Below are 20,991 nucleotides of genomic sequence, written 5' to 3'. Positions count from 1 at the left end.
AAGAACTGCTGTGCATGCATGCATGCATGCCTTTGGCAGCTTGACTAGCTACCAGTGAGCAGCCACATGGTAGACAAAGGATTGCAACGGCACAGAGAGTGAATATGGGCAATTCCAGTATCATGTCTTTGTCGAGCGGCTTGGTGGGGTTACTGATATAGCAACTGCAATGATCATGGGCAGAGGTGATTAGGTAGAGAGGTTGGGGTTGTGGTAGTATTCCGGTGTGTGTTAACCGCCGAGCTTGTGAAAGGGGGGATTTGAGTGGTATTTCAGTACCCCAGTCCAACCCCAGAGGAGCGAGGTTGATTGGTTCATGAGAATGCCTTTCCTGGTGAGTGCATTTGAGGGTCCTGAAAAGCTAACTACATCTGTACCACTAGCTTAACGTGGATGATCCTATTTTTGACAATGAGGATTTATTTAGTTCTTGATCAAGAGGGGTAGGGAGGGGGCTACATCGGTGTTTGGTAGGATTACAAAGGAACTTCTGGGAAGGGAAGAAGAGTTGGAAATAGAAGGACGGGCGATCGGTCACTCGGTCTCGTTTCTAGGCCGCAGCTCAGCAGCACAGGAGCGAGGCTGAGAAACCAAGCCAACCCGGAGGCCCCGAAGGTCGATGTGTTTGGTGATTGTGAGAAGTCTTGAATGCCGGGGGGGGGGTGATGATGCATTACCTGGGTCACGAGCTCCTGTTGTTCTGGTGGTAATGCTGATGGTGGTGGCTGAAGCTCTCACTCGTCTGAAGTTATAAGCCCGATGACAAAAAAAATTTTTTTTGGCACTGGCTCAGAGATGGACAGGACAGGTGGTCTGTCCTTTACCGGAACGATCATTTGCGTCCAGAGACAGAGAGTTCAGGGAGGCTTGAGCATGGGGCGGCACTTGGCATATCCGCCAGCAATGAAGAAAAGAGATGCTCCGTCTACGAAAGTTAGGATGATGTGCCCCCGCGATTTCCGGTTGATGTCTAGCGAAGTTAATGGGTTGTCGCCGGCTCTTGTCAAGTGATAGTTGTCAACCGAGTCGACGATGAGCCACGGTCCTCTCGGTTCTTGGCAAAATGCAAAGTCGGCGATGTTCGTGAGGGGTAGCAACAGGGAGAGAAGTGAAGCAGTCTTGTGCCGTTGACTTGGCAGATGATCAGAGGAGAAGGAAAGCAAGTTTGTTGAAGGGCGGTGGTGGTTGCTGTTTGATGGTTTCGTGTGGTTGCCATCAACACGTTGGGATGAGGCTCGGGTGCGGGGTGTTACCGACCGTGACGGCGTACAAGCCGTTGACGTGCTTCTGGACAAGGTTAGCCGGGGGGGCCTTCGGATGAATCTGAGCGTTTTCGACTTCGTTCTCTCGATCCGCAGATTTGAAAGTGTGTTGGTTGACTGACTGGCTGGGCTGACTGACTGACTGACTCTTCGTCTAGGCGAGATGTTTGAGCCAAGAAAAAGGGTAGATTCAGGGACTCGCCATGCTTGGGCAGTGATCGTGATCGCGATCGTGATCGTGTATGTGGTTGTTGTATGTGTGAGAGAGAGAGAGAGAGAGAGAGAACAGGGGAGCCAAGAAAAGAAGCCGTGGCTTCTGCAACGGATTTGAGAAAAGTTTACTTGTGTTCCTTGGCCGAGGAGAAAGTCCATTGTACCGCAACGTGTACTTCAAAGGCTTCCTTTCTCTCTGGTTGATTCCTTTGTTGCTGCTGCATTGCATTAACGGCCAGACTGCTATCCTCGACAATTGTTGCAGCGGCGAGTCCTGCCAAGCTGCTTGGCCCCGTTTCCAGTTGCCCTCACGAATGACTCTGCCGTATCTGGTCTTGACTCGTGGGCATCGCAGTGGCTAATGAGTTAAAGGGACCCGAGGCAACGGTCGCGGGCAAACTCTTGGCTCTCCCCACACCGCTCTCAGATCGCCATGGATCGACGGCCAAGAGGCCTGTGACAGGTTTGGCGGGTTTGACGGAGAGAGAGTAATCAATCTCGAGCGGCATGTCGAGACGAGACAGAAGACGAGGGATTCTGGCATAGGGCTGGTTGATGCTCGCGTCCCTGCTGTTGGAGTACCTAGGTATGTAGGTAAGAAGGTTGGCCACTTCCTCCACAACGTCTGATAATTTTCCCGTGGTCTTAACGTTGGGCAGAGCGTCCGTGACATGACATGGCGGCTGCAACAAGCAACTTTCAGGTAGATTGGGCGAACCCATCACGTTGGTGCAGCAATATACTTCCCGCCGCCGCATGCGGGTCGGGTCCGCCAGGTCCCCAACGGTTCGACCAAAACGAGAGAGAGAGAGAGAGAGAGAGAGAGAGAGAGCAAATTCTAGGCAGTTTTCTATAGTGGGCAATACTGGAGTGAGACTTACACGAATGCCGACATGAAAATTCCTTCCAGTTGACTGCCTATTTTGTAAATTCTTTGACGGAAGATTGCATCCTCTTTGTTTTCGGTCGAGCCCACAAATGAGTTGCGCAGGCCCCGACTCCGAACTCGACTCCCGCGAGTTCGCCGTCACTACCATGACGCGCGGGCCAGAACCTGGCCGCCGGGCTCTAGTGACATGCCGCCCGGGCGTTGAAAGGTGCCACGCCGCCGCCGGCTTCTAGGCTGCAATCTATTTTTGCGACACTGGTCGCGGGCCCCATGTTTATGCACGAGACCCCCCTGCTTCGGCACACTCGCAATCTGTGGATGGCGATCTCGAAGCAGATCGCCTCGGCCGCCTCGAGAGGCGTGATTGGCTGGACCTGGCCAGCGGTCGTCGGCCGACACTGAAAATAGCAGCGTAGCCGCCCAGTGAGGGGTGACAAGACGACGCTAATGCTTGAGAGAAGGATAAGATTGGTGGGGGGGAAATCTACGATTGGACGAGGGGGCCATGGCCATCGTGCCGTCGAAGCATTGCTTTGCAGATTGAGCTTGGGCAGACAGAATCCAGGGAATTCGTTAGGGGTAGTAGTGGGAGCAGAATGTAATTAATTAGGCTAGATCCGGACCCGAGAGAGAGGGGTCTGGCACGTCGTGGTGACTCCAAGCTCGTCTGTCCTTCATTTTTAGACACGGAGATGCTAAGCTGTATTCCGTGTGATGGGAGTGTGCAGTAGCTTCAATCCCAGGCTGAAAATAGGCGGGAACCCACCCATCATCTTGGACTGCTTTGGTAAAATAGCACACGTCTAGGGTCACGCAGTCCGTGATACGCGACGAGAATACTCTGTACGCTTAGCAGATACTCATCTGTTTACCTATACCAACCTCACCCATGACCGTTGGGTCGGGGGCTATGGCCGAGGATGGGAAGAGACGGTGCGCGAAGTGGCTGGCCAGTTGGCGAGATGTTTGATGACGGGCTGAGATAGATGACAGGGCGGGGCCCAGCTCGGCTCCCACGGGTCTTCTTCCCACATCGCCCTCCAACCCCCACTTCTCCCACATCCCTTGGCACCGCCTCTCTCTCTGTCTCCCCTTCGCATGCCCACCATCGTCGTCGTCGTCGTCGTCGTCGTCGTCTCGGGGCCCTCCCCGTGCGTGCGACGTCCGACGCTGTACGTAAACTCAAGACGAGAAAACGAGGAACACGATGAAACAAAACCTCGCCTGGCCATCCCGTCTTCGTGGCCCATCTAGCCCGCGCCGTCCTGCCATCTGCCTGTCACTGCCCCTGCCCACCAAGGAGAAGCCGGAGCCAACGTACGACATGTCGTTCAACATGTCATCTAGAAGAGACTAGTTTCATCTTTTTTGGCGCTACTGCGCAGCTCGAAGCTAAAGTTTTTTTTTCTCCCTTCTCCATCTCCTGCTTGGTCCCCTTGTCAGATGCGCCACGCCAACGCCGCACACCAAGGAAACCTTTTTTTATCCCAGCTTCTACGATGGACTTTCCCTTCCTCTTTGGTGCGTCCGTCATGTTCCTTTGAAGAGCCTGGCATGCTGCATACCGCGTGGCATGGCTTAGGTAGGTACGTACTGTGGGGGGATATGCCAGGTGTGGGGTCACGTCCGAAGTCCCCCCCCTGGCTCCCCGTCCCTCAGTCGCCCCCTCCCCCCATCTCGCCCTCGGTAGATAGCTGCTTTCCCTTTTGGGACTCCTGCCCAATATCCCACCAAGAAAGAACAATACACATAAGGCTGTTTTGAGTTGCATCGCCAGCTTAATGACGGAGAGGGGCAGACAAGGGGTTCCTGCATACGAATGTCTCTTGTTTCAGATTTCAAGGAAGGGGGAGGAGGGTTCGTTCCTGTGCGTTTGTCCTCACCGTTCTGTCGTTATAACATCGTCACCTCTCCCCCCTTCATAAGTTCTTGAGCTTCTTGAGAGCTTCAGCAGCAGCAGTAGTAGTCCGGTCATCGAAACCCCAAAACGAAGCCTGGCGCTCAGTGTGGTTCTCTTTTTACAGTTCCTTTAGTATTCCTGTAACTTTCATCGACCTGGCGTCACCTATTTCAACTTCTTACTACCTTTCCCGGGAATTCTTTAGCCCGGAACTTCGATTCTACCCATACCGCCACAAGAAAAAAAACAAGAGAAAATGGCTCTCAAGAGTCGCATCTCGTCACCACTGGAGGCCGGCACCTCCATCCTCGACGTCCAGAACCTGCCGCCCCATCTTAATGAAGCTTTGGAATACGCTTCCAAGCGTCTCGCCAGGAAGTCTCTCCACGTCACCCTCGTCGTCGCTCGGCGCGAGTACCAGCTTCCCACCCTCCTCCCGCCCTCATCTTCCTCTTCCTCCTCTTCAGTTTACTCTTCGTCTTCGGTCATGTCCTCGCCCACAATGTCGCCGCCAGCCTCAGCCTCCAGCAGCTCCTCTTCCTCGTCCTCCCGCTTCAACTTCAAGAAGCTGGTCAGGTCAAACACGGGCTCCAGCATCTCCTCCATGTCCTCCATCTCCTCGGCCGGCAGCGATGCCACGGCCGCTGCCCCCGATACTCTCGTCTTCACGCCCTCATTCCTCATGGACATCAACGGCCCGAGGCTGCGCTGGCCCCTGTCGCCGGGCATTCCCCTCTCGCCGCCGCCCATGACGCCCTCCACCGCCTCATCCACCATCACCGACGCCTCGGGCCCCATGTCGCCCAACCCTTTTGGCATCCGCCTTGTCCACGCGGACCTGCTCACCGACAAGCAGGAGAGGACACTGCGCCAAACCATTGAGCGTGCCGAGAAGAAGTTCCGCATCGGGTACGTCTCCTGACTGCCACAATTCGTCAAGGCAACGAACTCAGGCTAACAAGATCCAGAACCGAATGGCTTCCCCCCGTCGTCGATGGCTCCGCATGTGGCCTGACGAGCAACCTCATCCGCCGCTCCATCGTGCAGAACGAGGTCCTCTTCGCCTCCGAGGGCCTCACCCTCGTCTCCCTAGACCGCCTCTACACCTTCAAGGCAGCGCTCTCAAGCTATTCCCGCACCGGCGCCCCGCTCCGCCTTGAAGACGCCGTCGACGAGCTCCGCAGACTTGTCCTCTCGCGCGCCAGCCGGAAAGTCTCCAAGTCAGACCTGCTCCGCTCCTATGACTGGCTCAGCGTCACGGACGCCGCCCTCGCCGACGTCGACAAGATGTACCGCCGAGCCTATGGCGGGCCCGACCGCGTCGGCGCTATCGAAGGCGTCGGGTCCGCGGCGCAGGTGGAGAGAACCGTGAGGGAGCTCGAGAGGGAGCTCAACGAGACCTTGGCCGCCGCCGTCGACACCATCCGCATCGCCAAGCCGCCCTCGCCCAAGGGCCCCACACTGAAGCTGCAGACAAACTTCGATACCAAGCCCCAGCCGCCGCCGCGGGAGGTCCAGGGGGAGGACGTCTCCGAGGACGACGAGGACCTTACGGCTCGGCCGGAGCGCCAGCCGCCCGTGTCAATCTGGAGCCCCGTCTCCATCGCCGAGGTCCTGCACGACGACAGGCAGCAAACGGGCCCGATGACACCCAACGGGTACGATGACATCTCTCCCATCACCCGCGGCGAGTGGGGGTTCCTCATGGGACCCAGCAAGGTCGGAGGCGGCCGCACTGCGCCGGTCATGACTTGCTGAGCGTGCTTCTGTTCGGTTCCCGCACGGTTCCCGCATTTCCATCGGTTCTTCTTTTCTTTCTTTTCTTTCTTTTCTTTCTTTTTTTTCTAGGAAGACTTTGGGGACGGTTTGGTGAACATTGTTCTGGGTGGTGTAAGATAGCCTGTTTCTTTTTCTTTTTCAAAAGTGTGGTGTCATGACCTTCACGAGTACAAGATTTTCGGGGGATGGGATACCAAGACGGGTACGACGCTCAGAGCATCCTGTACATTACCAGAGAGTGGGAGTTTTGGGAAACAAAAAACAAAATTTCATCAATTTGGGTATCAAGCACATGCCTCCTTTTTCGTCTACCATCCGTACCGATTTGATGCCTCCTTCCTGTTGCTCTTCCCCTTGGCGAAGCTGTCCTCGAGCGCCTCGCGCTGGTTCTGCACCTGGTTGACGAGCTGCCGCAGGTTATGCTTGCCCGGCGCAATGGACCGCACGGGGTTGTGGATTTGCTGCTGGCCCGCGGCCCGCAGCTCCTCGTTGTGCCTGTACTCCTGGTCCGTGTTGAAGTTGATGACGCGCGACGCCGTCTGCGGGGCGCCGCCGCCCTTCTGCCGCCCAAACAGCTCGCGCCGCGCCGCCGCCGAGAGGTTTAGGTCGTCGGCGATGGAGTCGAGCGAGTTTGTCGAGTCGGGCGCCGTTGTCGGGGCCGCCCAGCCGGCCTGCGCTGCATACTCTGCGTAGCCGTTGTCCGTCGGCTGCTCCGCCTCGAAGAGAGGCTCGTACGCGCCGCTGGCGGGCGCGGTGTCGGACACTGTCTCTTCGGCTTCGATGGAGAAGAGGGAAACCTTCTTTACCGCCGGGGCTGCCGCTGGCGGAGGCATGTCTTTCGCTCCCGGCTCTTTGCTCCCTGTGGGTGTGGGTTTCGGCGCTGTCGCGGATACCGAGGCCGGGGCCTTCTTCTTCGGTTTCCGGGCCACGGAAAGAGGCTTGAACATCATCGGTTTCCCGACCAGCTTCACCTCGTCCGCCGGCTTCATCCCCTCTGGTATCGTCGGTTGCGTCTGAGCCTTGGGCGCAGGCAAACTCATGCCTCCACCGCCCGTCCCCGAAGCCCCATCTCCATCGCCGCCTCCTCTTTCTCTGCTGAAGCCGGGCTCCGAACCGGTCTTAAGCTGAAATGTCGGCCGCGACGAGCCGCCGTTGCTGTTGCTGCTGCTGCTGCTGCTACTTTGCGCCGGGGCCTTCGCGGCGTTCTTGGGTGCTGGGAGAAAGGAGTTGAACCCGCTAAAGAGACCACTTTTTCCAGTGCGCGCGCGCTTCGCTGGTGGCTCGTCGTTCGAGGGTTTCGGGTCTTCGGGTTGTGTCGATGGCAGGTTGACGACAATCTTGCCTGGGTTCGATCGGTCGACGACTTTCTGGAATGGCTTTTTCCCTGTGGTGGATGCAGGCTTCGTGGCGATCGGTTTGACCGGCGCTTCGTCTTCCGACCCTGACGATTCCGAGTAGTCAACCAGGCCCATTATTGTTATTGTTGTTGGTTGCAGGTGTCAAGTTGTAGATGAAGTTGAGGAAAATGCGACAGGACTCTGTACAGTACCTCAGTGACCTGCAAGGTCGGTTGAGGGTGCCAGACTTCAAGAACGCACCGCCACACCCACTCATCTGCAAGGCTAGTCCAGGACCGTGCGTCATCCTAGCACACAAGCCACCTCTTCAACACTGCTGTTTCACAAGGCTGAAGCAGGTGCGACTGCATCTTGCTACCCCTCGGCGACTTCCCATTCTACCCCTTCACTCTATATTCCTTTGCGATTCTGTGAGCTGCGCTTGCAATAATGTTCTTTTTCGGATCTTGGGCGTGGCTTTCATTGTTCTGATTCCCTTTGGGATGGTGTGCGATCAAACGTTCCTTTCGAACCTGATGACCTGCAGCACCCCCGCCCGCCATGTCGGTCATCCACAATGAAGAGTTGGTGGAATGAATGCCCTCACCCTTGCAAACCCTGCTGACATTTCTTTCTAGGCTGGTTGCATACCAGTTGCGCTGCGGCTATCTCACAGAAATTGCCGATGGAGTGGGTGAGCGACTGCTTACCCTTAATGAGGGGTTCATGAACTCGTCGGCCTTCAAGGCGGTCGCTTGGCAGGCGAACCCAGACCTTGTCAAACGATGCTACTCTCCTCCCATTCCGACCGCGATCGCCTCCGAATACTTCCAAGCCCCAAGACAAGCTGGAGTAACCCTCGAAGACGAACCGGATGAGGCGGGAATGCTGACTGGTGGGGGCACCGACACCCTCGGCCCGGGCCTGGCTACAAGAAGAAGACGACGTCGCGAAACGCTCGAGGACGATGATAGTAGTGATCTCAGCGACGAGAGCGACGACGACGATGCGGGCCAGCGAGCGGCTCAGCAGATCAAGTTTGCCAAGATGCCCGTTCGATCGAGGGCCGGGTCCAGCCCCATTCAGTCGTCTCACATCAAGCAGTCTCCGGCCATGTCTCCTAGGGCCACCCACAGCGCCCGCCGAGGCTCACAGTCCGCGCTGGAGATTGTCAAGGAGAGGGTGCGGCGAGACACGGTCACTAGCAGCGAGGTATCGTCCGAGAACGAGTTCGACGCCTCCGGGTTCCACAAGCAGAGAGAGGCTGCGAGAGCCGCGGCCAAGTCTGTCAGGCTCCAGGCTAAGATCATGGAGGAGCCAGGTCTCGGGATCAAGCGGGCAGGCACTGACCTGCTGCCGGAGGAGGAGGATGATTCCGATGGGTCGGACATGTCCGGTGCCTACGTTGAGAGCATCGACTCGGCCTCGATCCTGGACGCTGTCGAGAACCCTGAACCACCCCCTCACAAACAAGTTGTCGGAACGCCCCCTCGAGAGTTTACGAGGACTTCTACCGTCCGCAAGTCACAAGCCCCGCCCCGCATCCTGCAGGCACTACCGCCGCCTCGTCCGATGAGCACCATTCGGCCCATGAGCATGATCCAACCCAAGAGTCTGCTCTCCGCCGCGCTCAAGGCGAGAAAGACGAAGCCCAAGGTGCCGTTTGAAGGCTTTGCGGCCCTCTCTGGCCAGGGCGAGAATAATCCCATCGCCGTTCGGATCTACCCCGCGTTTTCCGATAACCCCGCGAAACCGTTCGAAGTTCCCATTCGGCGCATGGTACACCACGGCGAGGGCGGCGACAGACCCGTGACGGTGGCGGACCTTATCGGTCTTGCTCTCTGGAGGTATAACGAAGAGAAACGCCAGCCGCCCATACCTGCCGACAAATCCAACATCAACTGGTTTACTCTTAGGATGGTCGAGGAGGATGGCGAGGTCGACGACGACTTCCCGCCATTTGAGCGCAACAAGGCGCTGACGTCATTCACCACGGCCAACAACCGAGCTGCCGGAAGAATGCGTGCCAACTCCAAGACGTACGACAACTTCGGCCTGGTTCAGGCAACTCAATCCGAGTTCAACGAGAACCAGAGCATCACGCCGCAGGAGGAAGAGGAAGCGGCTGAAGAAGCCGACGAGGACTTGACACCGCGCAACACGCCGCAGCCGAATCTGAACTCGTTTCTACCTGTCGCCACAGAGCCTCGTCCGAACCCCGTCACGAATACTACATATCGTCAACAGCATAGTATGTTCGCTGACGCACCTCAGGCGCCGGCAGCGACGCCCAATACGAGCCGGGGTCAACAGAAGCTCCTGCGCGTGCATCTTCACTCGACCGACGTGGCCCCCGGCCAGCTGGTCACGCTAGACACCACGACGGAAACGTACATGGCCGAAGTCCTAGATATGGTATGCCGCAAGAGACAACTGGACAAGGCCAACCACGTTCTCAAGATGCCCGGCGGCGGTCCCGTAATCCTGCTTGATACCAAGGTCGCAGCAATCGGTAGCTTGGCCGATCTAGAGTTGCATCGGCGCCGCTTCGCTACAGACGGTCCGCTCGCCATGACTGGGTCGCCGAGCAGTGCTTCGCCAAAGCTTCTCCCCTTTGTAGACGGACAGCCGGGACGCAAGTCCAAAAAGCCGCACATCATGGGAAGTCACCCGTTGGCTCAGGAGGCCATCAAGCAGGCGGAGCTCACCAGTGCGTATCACAAGTCCTGGGTTGTATGGCGGCTGCGCACAGTCCGGATGATCACGCAGTCAGAGAAGCGGTTCGAGATCGATGGCGAGTATGTGCACATCAAACCAACGACGAGGGACTCCAAGACCACGACCGCGCATATATCTCAGGTAATTGGATGCAAGGTCTCGAGCAAGCATCCAAACCAATTCAAGGTGAGTACTCGCGCAGATTGCGGAGAAAGGCTCCGCGTCTCCGGGCATATGCTGATAGATGATCTCCTAGCTCTTCATATACAAGGACACGGAGAGTAAGCGCTACGATTTCGAGGCGAAATCCGTCGAAGAAGCGCACGAGATCGTCAACGAACTCAAGAAGGGGGTCGCTCAGGTTATGGGCTGAGCACCCCCGAACGCCGTTGCATACAACTCAACGACGATGGGGCCCGCCCGGGGCATCATGGATGAGCTGTGATGTGCCCGCGCCACACACACATGCAGAGAGACAGACCAGGGGTTTACGCCACGTACATTTTCACCGCCACACAGAAGGGGCGCGGGGCTCTCAATCCATCGGCGACGTTCCAGTCGGAGGGCGAGCGAGGGATGCGATGCGGTTCTATGGACGAAGGATTCTGGGAGCGGGCTGAACGGCGATCCACTCGAGTTGCTGACCAGTTCCGATTTTGGTTGGACGGGGTGAAAAGCGCCCCCGTGGGCCTTGTACTGGAGATTACGCGTCACCGCCAAAGGAAGAGGGGTCCCTTGCTGCTTATTTTAGCATAAACCCGGTGGCTGCTACGCCTCCATGACGGAAGGGGAGACAAGAATTATGTAATGTATAGGCACCCAGCGCAAGGGGTGGGAAGTACAATAAGGACTGGTGTCCATACAGCGAAACAGGAAAACAGACTGGGGGGTGGAATTGCAATGATGTGGGGTACATGTCCAATTAAGGTTCGCATCCTGGCTCCTGCGTCATGCAGATCAATGCGATTGGAGCTGCGGGCCGGGATGCTTGGCGCCGCGGTCGCGCTCCTCGCGTCCTTCTGCTCTGAGTCGGGCTCGGCAAGGCTAGGCACATTTCGGCTGAGGTGGTCTGGATGCCTTGGTGAGGAATTGGGAATGGAGAAGGATGATGGCATGATGGATGGATGAGATGAGGCAATGAAGGGATTGTCGGTACATGGGCTGACACAATTCCAGCCAAGCCTCCCCCCTTTTCTGTCGAGACCTCATAGCATCCAGTCCACTTGCGAACATGTATCCGTAGCTTACCTAGGTCAAGTTGGCATACGATGAACATCTCAGCTTTCTGGAATAAAGGATACAGTGTGAGGTACGTAACGGCTGACCTGGCCTGCCGTAGCGTCTGTCGGCAAAATGCTTCGAGTGGTGAGTGGTGGGAGTGGATGCGTACGACGCTGAATTGTCGCATCTGTACCGACGATATATCGTGTTGCCAGCACGCTGACAGGGCAAGGCTTTGGTTCTTTCCCTTCATTTCTTTCCTTGTCTCTTTTCTGGGGCTCACTCGTCCGTCCTTGTTACTTGCACCGATCATCCCTAGTGGAATCATCCGAAGATGGAGAGGTCCCGAGGTTTGCCCATTCTTACTCTTTACAGCGGGACGGATGCACACATATGTGGGGCCGTACTGGGAACTGTCCGCCATCGAGGTGAGGTGGTGTCGGGCACACAACGGCTGCTACGAAGGCCGATCTCGGTGTCGGTTGTATCGTTCCACGCATTTGCATGTGCGTCTCTTTCTCGCCTCTGGTTTTGGTCCTGCGCGCTGGATTCATTCCAGAGGCCTTGGCGAAACCCCCGCCGGTCCCCCTGAACATCAGACACATAGACCTCACCTTAAAAATCCCAAGGCACATCGGGGCAAGCAGGGACTTTTGATGATTTAGGGGTGGATGGGCAGAGACGCCGGCGCCGCAGGCCGAAACGAACGGTGTTGCTTCAAACGTACTCCTTTTGTCGCGTGCGTTACCCAACTCTCCCAAGGCTGACCGAGATTCCCTGGTGGACCGGAATGCGAGGAGGCCAAGATGCTTACCTCCAGGGCCTTGTCTCCGAGTTGCTGATGACGGGTGAACCAAGCCCAGTAAAGTGGTGTGCCTGTGCCGTCGCACGATGTCCCCAAGGATCCATCAGACGGCGAAAGATGCAGAGCGACGACGACCAAAGAACGCCACTGCCCGCTCCGCCCATCCGCCCTCTCGGGGTCTAATTGGACCTGATCCAGGACCGAAACCGTCAGGACCATTCAGTCGATTCAGTCAATGGTCCACAAGAGAGAGAGAGAGAAAGAGAGAGAGAGATGAGAGCGCAGCATTGGCGGCATTGGCGGCATTGGCAGCTAGGGGAGTCTGGGCAGCCAGTTCCCACCACGCAGGACGAAAGAACGCAGCCAAGGTCCGAAAACCGTCACCCGCTCCTTGTGATGGTGGACCAAGACATTCCAGACTTCCGTAATATTGCTTCCAATCCAGCCAATCGAAGGAGCTAAACTACCGGGGCGGGCCAGCGGCCGACCTCCCCCCCCCCCCCTACCTCCCCAAACCCTCCTCCTCCCCCCAACAATGACTTTTCCCATTTCCCTCCCCTTCTTGTTCCCAGCTTCCGGCGGATAGCCTGCATGTGGCCTTCGCCGGCCAAGAGTAGAAAGTGGGAGTATGGTTGTTCGCCGCGTGGACGTATGCCCGAAACGGCAGGTTGAGGCTCTTGTCTCCCACGGCGGTCTTGTTTGCATCATCCCGGGGTCAGCAGATTCCGCTTGAATCGACCGCGTACGATGATGACTGAAGGGCCGTGGCTCCCTGGATGGTGGAGACTGACAGGGGCAGACCCCCTCCCCCCACAATCCCTGTCTCTGGTTACGTCATGGCACAATCGAAGCTGCTCGGGCCCCTAGTTGTTGACTTGTTGACGGATGCCTGTGCCTGTTCTCTTTATTTCTAATGTGCTCCGACAAAACACCAAGACGATGGCAAATTGAGGTCATTTTGCCCGATGCCGCGTTGCAGACTACCTTGGATCATGGAAGGCGCAATGTCCCAGGGGCGAGGGATGACTGGTGCGGTTGCTTTGACCTGCTGGCCGTCAGTGCATCTGACTTACTAGTACAGGCACGCCAGAACCTTGCAGATCGTGGGTGTAAAGTATGCTCATCTATCAGGCCGGGGCCGCACAGTGATTGACTGTCAACGGAAAGAGTCGAGATGCCATTTTGGGTTTATTGAGTTTGAGCCGGCAGACGGGATGGAGGCGGAAGGGTACTGGGTGCTGGATGGTTGATTGACAACCCCAGGTTAGGGCGGATTCTCAGCCGCGCACAGCCGGATACATAGCTGAACAGCCTTGAGGGAAATGCCCTTCTGATTGATGGACGACGGACGATGGATTCTGTCGATCCGGGGGATCCGACACTCGGGGCGAACGTGGCCGAGAGGCCCACTGCTTCCTTTTAGACTGACACCGAGCTCTGGCAAAGACTTCCCTTGAAACGCTGTCGACTCGAAACCCACTCGTGAGAGCCCGATTGCCATGCCAACTTGTGCATACAGTTCAACTGTTGTTGTTCTCCCTTGTCCCTCTTCATAACCTTCTCCATGGCTTTACTGCCGTTCTCCCGGGTTTGGCGTGTGTGCAATTCCGTTTTCCCCTCGGGCTAAACGGTACGTAGCCTGTACCTAATTGGTGTGCCCCCCGGACGGTGTGACTTGTTCGATTGGCAATTGGCAATTGCTGCTCCGTGGGTAAAGCCCGACGAATCAACGCCTCCCGAAATCTCCACCTCCTGTCGATCTCCTCGCCTCCGCCGCCGCGCTGATCCTTGGCCATGGTGTCATTGGCCCCCCGTCTCGTGTGTGTCTCTCTCCTTTTCGTCAGCGTCTTGCCGCTCTCGCTCTCTAGAATAAGATGCCGGGCTTGTTGTTGTTGGTACTCTGAAATATGCCGCTTGTTTGTTTTGTTTGTTTGTTGGGCGAGCACCCCCTGGGGAATACATCGAGGTTCGCCTCCCCTTGCAACCAAAGGCCAACGCTGAATGGGCATTGCCGCTTCTGCACTCTGGCTTTCTCATTGGTTGACTATTCGGCTCACGCTTTGGCTGGACAGCATACTCCGGCCATTGGGTCATTCACCGGACGTGCTCTTGCTCGGACACTGTGGATGGGGCGGATGGCGTCTCTCCTCTGCACCAATGCCAAGTAACCCGCGTGGCTTGCGGGATGCTTCGTTCTTCCTGCTGCTATCTTGGGACATGGCTGACTCAGGTACCGAGCCTTCTAAGCTTCTCTTTGATTGTTGACCCCCTCTCTGGAATGACCGTTGGCCACGCAGCGCGGCACCAACGCCACCGCTGTGCGGTGTCTCACGTACCGTTTAGCTAGCCTCCTAGTAGGTAGTGTAGGTCCCTCAAACGGGGCTGAATCGAACCTGCTTGAGCTAGACAGTCTAGCGTTTCTTTTCGTTGGGGGGGGGGGGGGGACGGCGTAATAGGTGGTGACGGAAGGAAAACGAACGCATTTGCCATCATCAACCAATTGGGGGCTTCGCCGCGCTCGGCGTCAGTTTCTTCGACGAAGCAACAATGTGATGTCTTCCATTGGAGAGGTACGTGTAGTGTACGATTCTTGTGGTCTGACTACGTACTGTGGGCTATGTACCACTCTCCGCCAGGCCACTTGAAACCCGCCTCTCTCGCCTCTCTTCTTGGAGCCATGCACGACAAGAGCCTTGCGGGCTGCTGCTTTGGCTACCCGCGCAAGTAAGGCCTCGGAATACCGACGGGTCGTGATTCTGACCAGCTGCAATATCCCCTCGCCTGCCAGTCTCATACAGAAACAGGGGCTAGCTTTGAGCTGCGAGCTTCAGAATACCCCGGCCCAGCCTCTCAGCTTGAAAACAAGTTATCGTTGGGATGACGTGAGGATGCGGGTCTCTCTCTTGTCTTTCGGTTTGTTCCTCTCTCTGCTCTCTCTCGCCCTTTCCGTCCTACCAACCACACCGAACATGGGTCACCCAGGCCTCCCAGTCCGCGCCGTGCCATCCAGTCTCGGAGTGCCACCCGCGGTCCGCTAGACTAGCAACGCAACCTGGTCTCAGGCCCAAGCCCTCCCCCCCCCCAGGCTGTCGTGTGTTCGCCTCCGAGGCATAGGGGGGTGGGGCGTGTGGAGGTGAGATGGAGGAATCCCATCATTTGGACAATATCCGTACCGTTCACCTCATCGCTGACACGCCAAGTTGCCCAGTTTTGTGGAGGATGTCGAAGTGGTTCCTCGCTTTTCTCGGCGCCAGGGGGAAGGGAGAGGGGGGCGTGGAGGAACGAATCGAGACGGGAGAGACAAAGGACGGGACTTGTCTTGGCTTCGCGGAACGGTGCATACAACCGGATATATAAGACTGTTTCTACCAGCTCCCTCGACTTTTCCTCTTCTCTTTCCACTTTATCAATCATCTCAACCGTACTCTATATCCACCTATCCGTCGAACCAATTCTCCATTACACCAAATAACCTCCATCTTCAACCACCCGACCCAAATCAAATCAGTCAAAATGCGTTTCACCGCTGCCACCCTCTTCGCCCTCGTCTCCTTGGTTGCTGTAAGTTACCCTCCTGATTGACTGCTCCTATAATCCACATGCTCACACCCTCAAAAGGCCCAGGAGACCACTCCCGTCGTCCCTACCCCCACCACCCCCGCCGTCCCCGGCGCTTCTGAGCTCAGCTCCATCATCGGCTCTGCTTCCAGCGCCCTCGAGTCTGGCGCCTCTGAGATCCTGAGCAGTGCCTCCGGCGCCGCCTCCTCCATCGCCGGCGAGGCCTCGTCCCGCCTCGGCTCCATTACCTCTTCCGCCGCTGCCGAGCAGAGCTCCCTGAGCCAGGCCCTCTCCTCCGCCACCAACTCTGAGGAATCTGCCGCCGCCTCCTCCGCTATCGCATCTGCCTCCAGCCGCGCTGCCTCGCAAGCCTCCGACGCGACCGCCAGTGGTACTGCCTCCGGCACTGCCTCCCCTGGCGCTGGTGCCCACCAGACCGCCGCAGTCGCTCTCGGCGCCCTCTTTGGTGGTGCTGCCGTCGTTGCCAACTTCTAAACAAAACTTGTAATCCCGATTGCAAGCCATGAATCACTAAATCAACATTTTTTGCGTTAAAGCGGTGACGATCGAACACCTTTCCGCCGGTGCGTGGTAACGGATATTACAGCATTGTTTGGGATTTTTTTTATAGGATTATCAGAGAGATATCATGATGTAATACCAGTACAAATTGTACATCAAATCAAACATCAACCCGTACATTACTCAAATGAAACGTTTTTTGTGAAGCTGCTAGGCTATCCCACGAGTGGAGTATGATGTGTGTAACCTGTTAGATCAGGATTCGTCAAAGAAATTCTGTCTGCCGTTCCACGCGTGTTGGTTGGTCACACCCCCAACATCTTGGCACCGGGTAAATGTGCCAGCACCGCCCTTTCGGACGAGAATGGTGGCATCATGACTGATACATACATGGGTAAGTTACCAGGGGCCACTTGTTCCAATAGTGTCTGCAATACGGCAGATCACACCTGTATTCCGTGCCAGAAACTCCATATTCCGGCTCAGTGCATTTCTCCCAGCGCAGGCGCCCTAGCCCGTCATGCGATAGATGAGCTCCAGCCCCCTTGGCCAGACCAGTCTCCTCCCCTCCAAGTCCCCCCCCTCCCCCCCCTCGACTGCTTCACACAGTGTTTCAAAGTACAAAAAGCAACGCGGAGCATACAACTGGTTTTTGGTCACGAATCCCACCGGGTTTGCCGAGGCGGCCAGAGAGCCTGCGCCTGATTGTTAATAAAAATAAAAATAACCCTCCCATTTTGATTGCGCCGTGAAAAACTGGTTGGTCGAAGGAACGTCGGGACCGAACCCTCCTGCTACGCCTTCGACCGGGTATCTGCCCATAACTTATCAATGATTTGGAAAACTGCCGTGATGTCCTTCATGACACCGTCATCCACCTGCCCGCCGAGCTTCTGCTGCATCTTGTCCGGGTGCCACCGCACACGTTCCTCGCGTAGCTTCGCGGCGAACTCCTTCTCGCCAACCTCCTCCACCGCCAGCCCATTGACAATGAACCGCCTGACCTCCTTCTCACCGATGTCCCTGCGCAGCCTGCTCTCCACGGGCCACGGTATCTTGTCCACGTCATTGGCCCAGTCAGACCAGGCCTGCGCATATTCCTCCCAGAGCTGCGTCCACATTCTCTTCCTGCGGCGCTCCTCTCCGCGGCGGAGGCTTCGCTCCATGTCTTCCTGCAGTTTTCGATTCCGCTTCTCTTCCTCACTCTTGCGTTTCCGCGCCTCCTCCCGACGGGCCCTCTCCTCGATCAGGCCCTGGTGCGTCTTCTCCCACATCTTCTGCCGGACGTGCTGGGCATACTCTTCATCCGTCATTCGCTCCAGCTCACCCTCTGGGCCGGGCCGCTCGTTAGAGTAAACGTGTATCGGCTGTCCGTAGACGCCTTGCCAATACGCCGCACCTTCATCATCGGCCATCGCGTCGAAGAGGGATTCGCGAAACGCGGCATCCGGGTCGAGGGGCTTTTGTTCGTAGGGGTCGGGCGGGGTCGGGGATCGCGATCGCCTTCGATGTCGCCGACGGTGGTGGTGACGGTGATGGGAGGAACGGTCCTCGGCATCGTCGCGGTCGCGGTCGCGATGCGACCGGCTCGACCTCGAGTGTTTCGACTTCAGCCGGATACGAGATGGCTTAGGCTGTAGGTTTTCGCCATCGCCTGCCGCTGATGTCTCTTCCCCTTTTGGTTCAGTTGCGCCGGGAGCGGGCGAGCTGTGCTTGGTGAGTCGCGGCGCCGGCTCACGACGCTCTTCGGGGTTGACTGATGATAGAATGTGCCGCCTTCGCGGCGATGCTGGCGGGCTCGTCATCGCAAGTTTTCCACCAGCACGATGGCTAGATAATGTTGTCGTCGTCGTCAAAACACCAAGTCGCGAGGTGAAGTTGATTAAAGTTCGGGAGAAAGATGCTCGCTGGAGGGGTCGTCCTGGTTTGACGTCGTTTCTGGCTTATCTTATCTTTTGCGGCGTTGAAGGTTTCCTGTTTGCGGAGTCTTGGCAACTCTCCTCCCGCGTACTTACCTACCTAGGTTGGTACCTAAGATCCTTCCCACCACATGCTGTGAGATAAGGTTGAGCCCACCAGCCAACGTCCGATGTAACTCTCATTTCTCCGGACGAGTGAGGCAGACCGGTAGTTACTTGGTCTCCCTTTTTTTCTTTTCTTGAGGCTCAGCAGACTGCAACGTTGTCCGATAAGCCAAAATGCATGCCGTGCGCGACCCTTGCTGAGGCGCGTTGCTCTGATAAGATGCAGGATCCCCGCGTACCCCTCAGGACGTAGACGTTGAATGGCAGGCCACGTCCGAGCCTGGTGATGACGGGTTTGTCTTTAACGTCCTGTAGGGTTGAGTGATAGCCAGACTTGTTTTCAAATACGACCTCATCTGCATGTTGGTTGTATTAACATGTTTCGACGCCGTGCAGTTAGTCGTAGTACTAAACTCGGCAAACACGACGGGCATTCGATGCGATTGTTAGGCAGCAGGGAATATCGCTTCCTTGGGAACCCGAAAGCAAAATCGATCCACCTTAACCATGTTACTTTTGATTTTAAGCAGACGCAGGGGGGGCTTGAAAATCAGTAGGCCTCAACCCAATGCTGATTTGGTCATTTCATTAGAATCTCTTCAAATCCCCCGCAGTGAAACACGCCTCTGGGTATGTGTATGGATTGAGGATAAGGTAGCATCTTGATTCTCTTTTTGAAACTGTCAGGAATAACTGTGCCGTGAACAGGCCAGTGGTTACTGGTAGAGTGGCATCTCACTCTGACAGGAGTTCCATGGTGTCTCCATTGACTCTCTCTTGTATCCCTGCCACGAAATCCTAAGGCTGCGTGCGCGCTGTGAGGAGAAGCGTCGGTATATATTAACATAACGACAACTGCGTTACAAAAAATTTATTGTCCAAAGGATGGCCCATCCATCTGTTGTCAGACTTGATTTCGTTTCTTCGCCTAGTCTTTTTCCGCCCACCTTCGGCCCCGCCCTAGGTGAGGTTCGATCTTGGGCGCCAAGACTCTGCTGCGCCTTCAGTGAGTATTCACATGCGAAAATTGCACTGAGCTTATGTATTTGGCTATTGACTGACACTGTTGCATTCCGCTGACTATGTTCTCTGATTGGGCGACATGCTTGTGCTCCAACACACACCCTGTTTTACAGTCATAGGCCACTTGTGAGCTCTATAGTCACCAACTGCTAGCGTGTGATGCTACACGTCCCACAGAGGTTTTGCTAGTATCCCAACACTTGAAGTTTGGCTTTTAACAGGAAGTATTAGCTTGGTTTCTTTGCTTCACGGAAATAGAGCAGCAGCCATCAGAACCCTCGTGACGCTAATACCAGTATCCCCACAATGCTAAGGCCTAAGGCGACGATGCGATTGAAAGTTGAGGGAGTAGAATGTATGACTTGGATTCTTTTCGTCTGCATTATAGTTGTTGAAACGGTCTGATAGTCGGTTATTCGGTCTTTTGGTCTCTGAGTGGGCTCCCTGGTAGACAACCCCATGAGGTTTGATATACCATTCAGGCATTTGATAGAGGCGCTACATTTGGTCCTAGGAGTGACTTTGAACTGATCAGAGGCCTGGTAACTATCAACTATTGATACTCACTGATTGAGGAGGAGACCATGATGATGAAACCAGACGACAACGCCTGTACTCTACTCCCTTTTGCAAACATCTGGGCCCTGTATTGGCTACAGGCATAAGAGCCTTGGGTATGGCCATCTCATGGTGAAGAGGGTTATGGTGGCATCGTCTTGATGAGAGGAAAGACAGGTGAAGTGTTTTTTTTGCTGGATACTTGCCTCTAAGGAGTATTGTGCTGAAGGAAACGGTTAGGCATGGACTTTTCGTCAGTGGCAAAAGCTATATTGTTGATCCATACTTGGAAACATCTTCCTACGAGCGAAAGATGTGGTTATCTGTTCTCGATATGGAGAACACCATGCTCCTCAAGGCTGGTGTAGCGCCCACAGCTCTCGCATGGCAAGAAAGATAGCAATCAGGCTAAGTGGCTAACGTGGGAGACAAATGAAAGGCGTCTCAGACTCATGGTCATTCAAAGGCAGCCTTCTCACGTCAATATCTTTCACGAGACCCGAGCAGGAGAGTATTAAACCTGAACAGAGTACACGAGGAGCTGTCGGTCTGTTTGGTCCGCAATTGAAAAGCTATCTTATCCGTGTCAAGACGCTTGTTCGAGTTGAATTTCTGGGATTGAACAAGGCTGCTGTACAGTACACTACAATCGTTCAAGCATGATAGATCAACTCGCGGAATGAAACATCCGTACCAAGCTCGGATGGCTGGGGCAGCAGTGCAAGATAGTCATGACTGACCAGCAGCTTGAACAGCTGTGTTTTAACATTCGGTGTCGGCTGGCTGGCTCTTAGAAGGAGGCCATGCCCCGCGGGTCAAACATCCGACCGACACTGTTCTGGACTGCGTCAAACATCATAAAGTCACAGGTCTTAGTCTCGAGATGGTTTACCGCGGCTGCCAAAATGGTGAACCCGCAACTGCATGCCCTCCAGAGATAGTGGTAGTAAGCTTGCTGATGGACCGGAGACGCAAAGTGCTGGTCTAGGAAATCGAGCCTCGCGTACGTATCGCCACACATGGAGCACTGATGGACAAGCAGGCGATGTTGCAAGCCTGCTAGGAGGCGGAGTATTGAGTAGAGCCATGTAACTCAAGAACCTTCTTGGAGATAACGCTGTCGGGGCCACAGCGACGCAAGCCAAGGTAGAGCGAGTCACGGTTCAGCGAGGCGTTGAGACA

The 20,991-nt window shown here is 55.9% G+C and overlaps 6 protein-coding genes across 6 annotated transcripts; 4 read left to right on the top strand and 2 right to left on the bottom strand.

Moving 5' to 3' along the window:
• Positions 1 to 4,520: 4,520 nt before the first annotated feature.
• On the top strand, positions 4,521 to 6,022 carry CH63R_02815 (uncharacterized protein; the record flags this gene model as incomplete). The annotated part of the gene is made up of 2 exons (XM_018297790.1): positions 4,521 to 5,173; positions 5,233 to 6,022. The coding sequence occupies 2 exons, from the start codon at positions 4,521 to 4,523 to the stop codon at positions 6,020 to 6,022; spliced, it is 1,443 nt and encodes a 480-aa protein (XP_018162606.1).
• Positions 6,023 to 6,351: 329 nt separating this feature from the next.
• CH63R_02814 (uncharacterized protein) lies at positions 6,352 to 7,515 on the bottom strand (the record flags this gene model as incomplete). The annotated part of the gene is made up of 1 exon (XM_018297789.1): positions 6,352 to 7,515. The coding sequence occupies one exon, from the start codon at positions 7,513 to 7,515 to the stop codon at positions 6,352 to 6,354; it is 1,164 nt and encodes a 387-aa protein (XP_018162605.1).
• A 426-nt stretch (positions 7,516 to 7,941) lies between these two features.
• CH63R_02813 (Stress-activated map kinase-interacting protein) lies at positions 7,942 to 10,471 on the top strand (the record flags this gene model as incomplete). Its single annotated transcript, XM_018297788.1, has 3 exons — positions 7,942 to 7,964; positions 8,019 to 10,284; positions 10,355 to 10,471. 3 exons carry the CDS (start codon positions 7,942 to 7,944, stop codon positions 10,469 to 10,471), a joined length of 2,406 nt encoding a protein of 801 aa, XP_018162604.1.
• Positions 10,472 to 13,037: 2,566 nt separating this feature from the next.
• CH63R_02812 (uncharacterized protein) lies at positions 13,038 to 13,374 on the top strand (the record flags this gene model as incomplete). The annotated part of the gene is made up of 2 exons (XM_018297787.1): positions 13,038 to 13,153; positions 13,206 to 13,374. 2 exons carry the CDS (start codon positions 13,038 to 13,040, stop codon positions 13,372 to 13,374), a joined length of 285 nt encoding a protein of 94 aa, XP_018162603.1.
• Positions 13,375 to 15,637: 2,263 nt separating this feature from the next.
• Positions 15,638 to 16,177, top strand: CH63R_02811 (uncharacterized protein; the record flags this gene model as incomplete). Its single annotated transcript, XM_018297786.1, has 2 exons — positions 15,638 to 15,685; positions 15,743 to 16,177. The coding sequence occupies 2 exons, from the start codon at positions 15,638 to 15,640 to the stop codon at positions 16,175 to 16,177; spliced, it is 483 nt and encodes a 160-aa protein (XP_018162602.1).
• An 821-nt stretch (positions 16,178 to 16,998) lies between these two features.
• On the bottom strand, positions 16,999 to 18,009 carry CH63R_02810 (uncharacterized protein; the record flags this gene model as incomplete). The annotated part of the gene is made up of 1 exon (XM_018297785.1): positions 16,999 to 18,009. The coding sequence occupies one exon, from the start codon at positions 18,007 to 18,009 to the stop codon at positions 16,999 to 17,001; it is 1,011 nt and encodes a 336-aa protein (XP_018162601.1).
• Positions 18,010 to 20,991: the final 2,982 nt, after the last annotated feature.

Source organism: Colletotrichum higginsianum, chromosome 2 (assembly GCF_001672515.1).
Source record: "Colletotrichum higginsianum IMI 349063 chromosome 2, whole genome shotgun sequence".
NCBI lineage: Eukaryota > Fungi > Ascomycota > Sordariomycetes > Glomerellales > Glomerellaceae > Colletotrichum > Colletotrichum higginsianum.
Note: the sequence above shows the minus strand (reverse complement) of the source record. Positions and strands in the feature narration are given on the sequence as shown.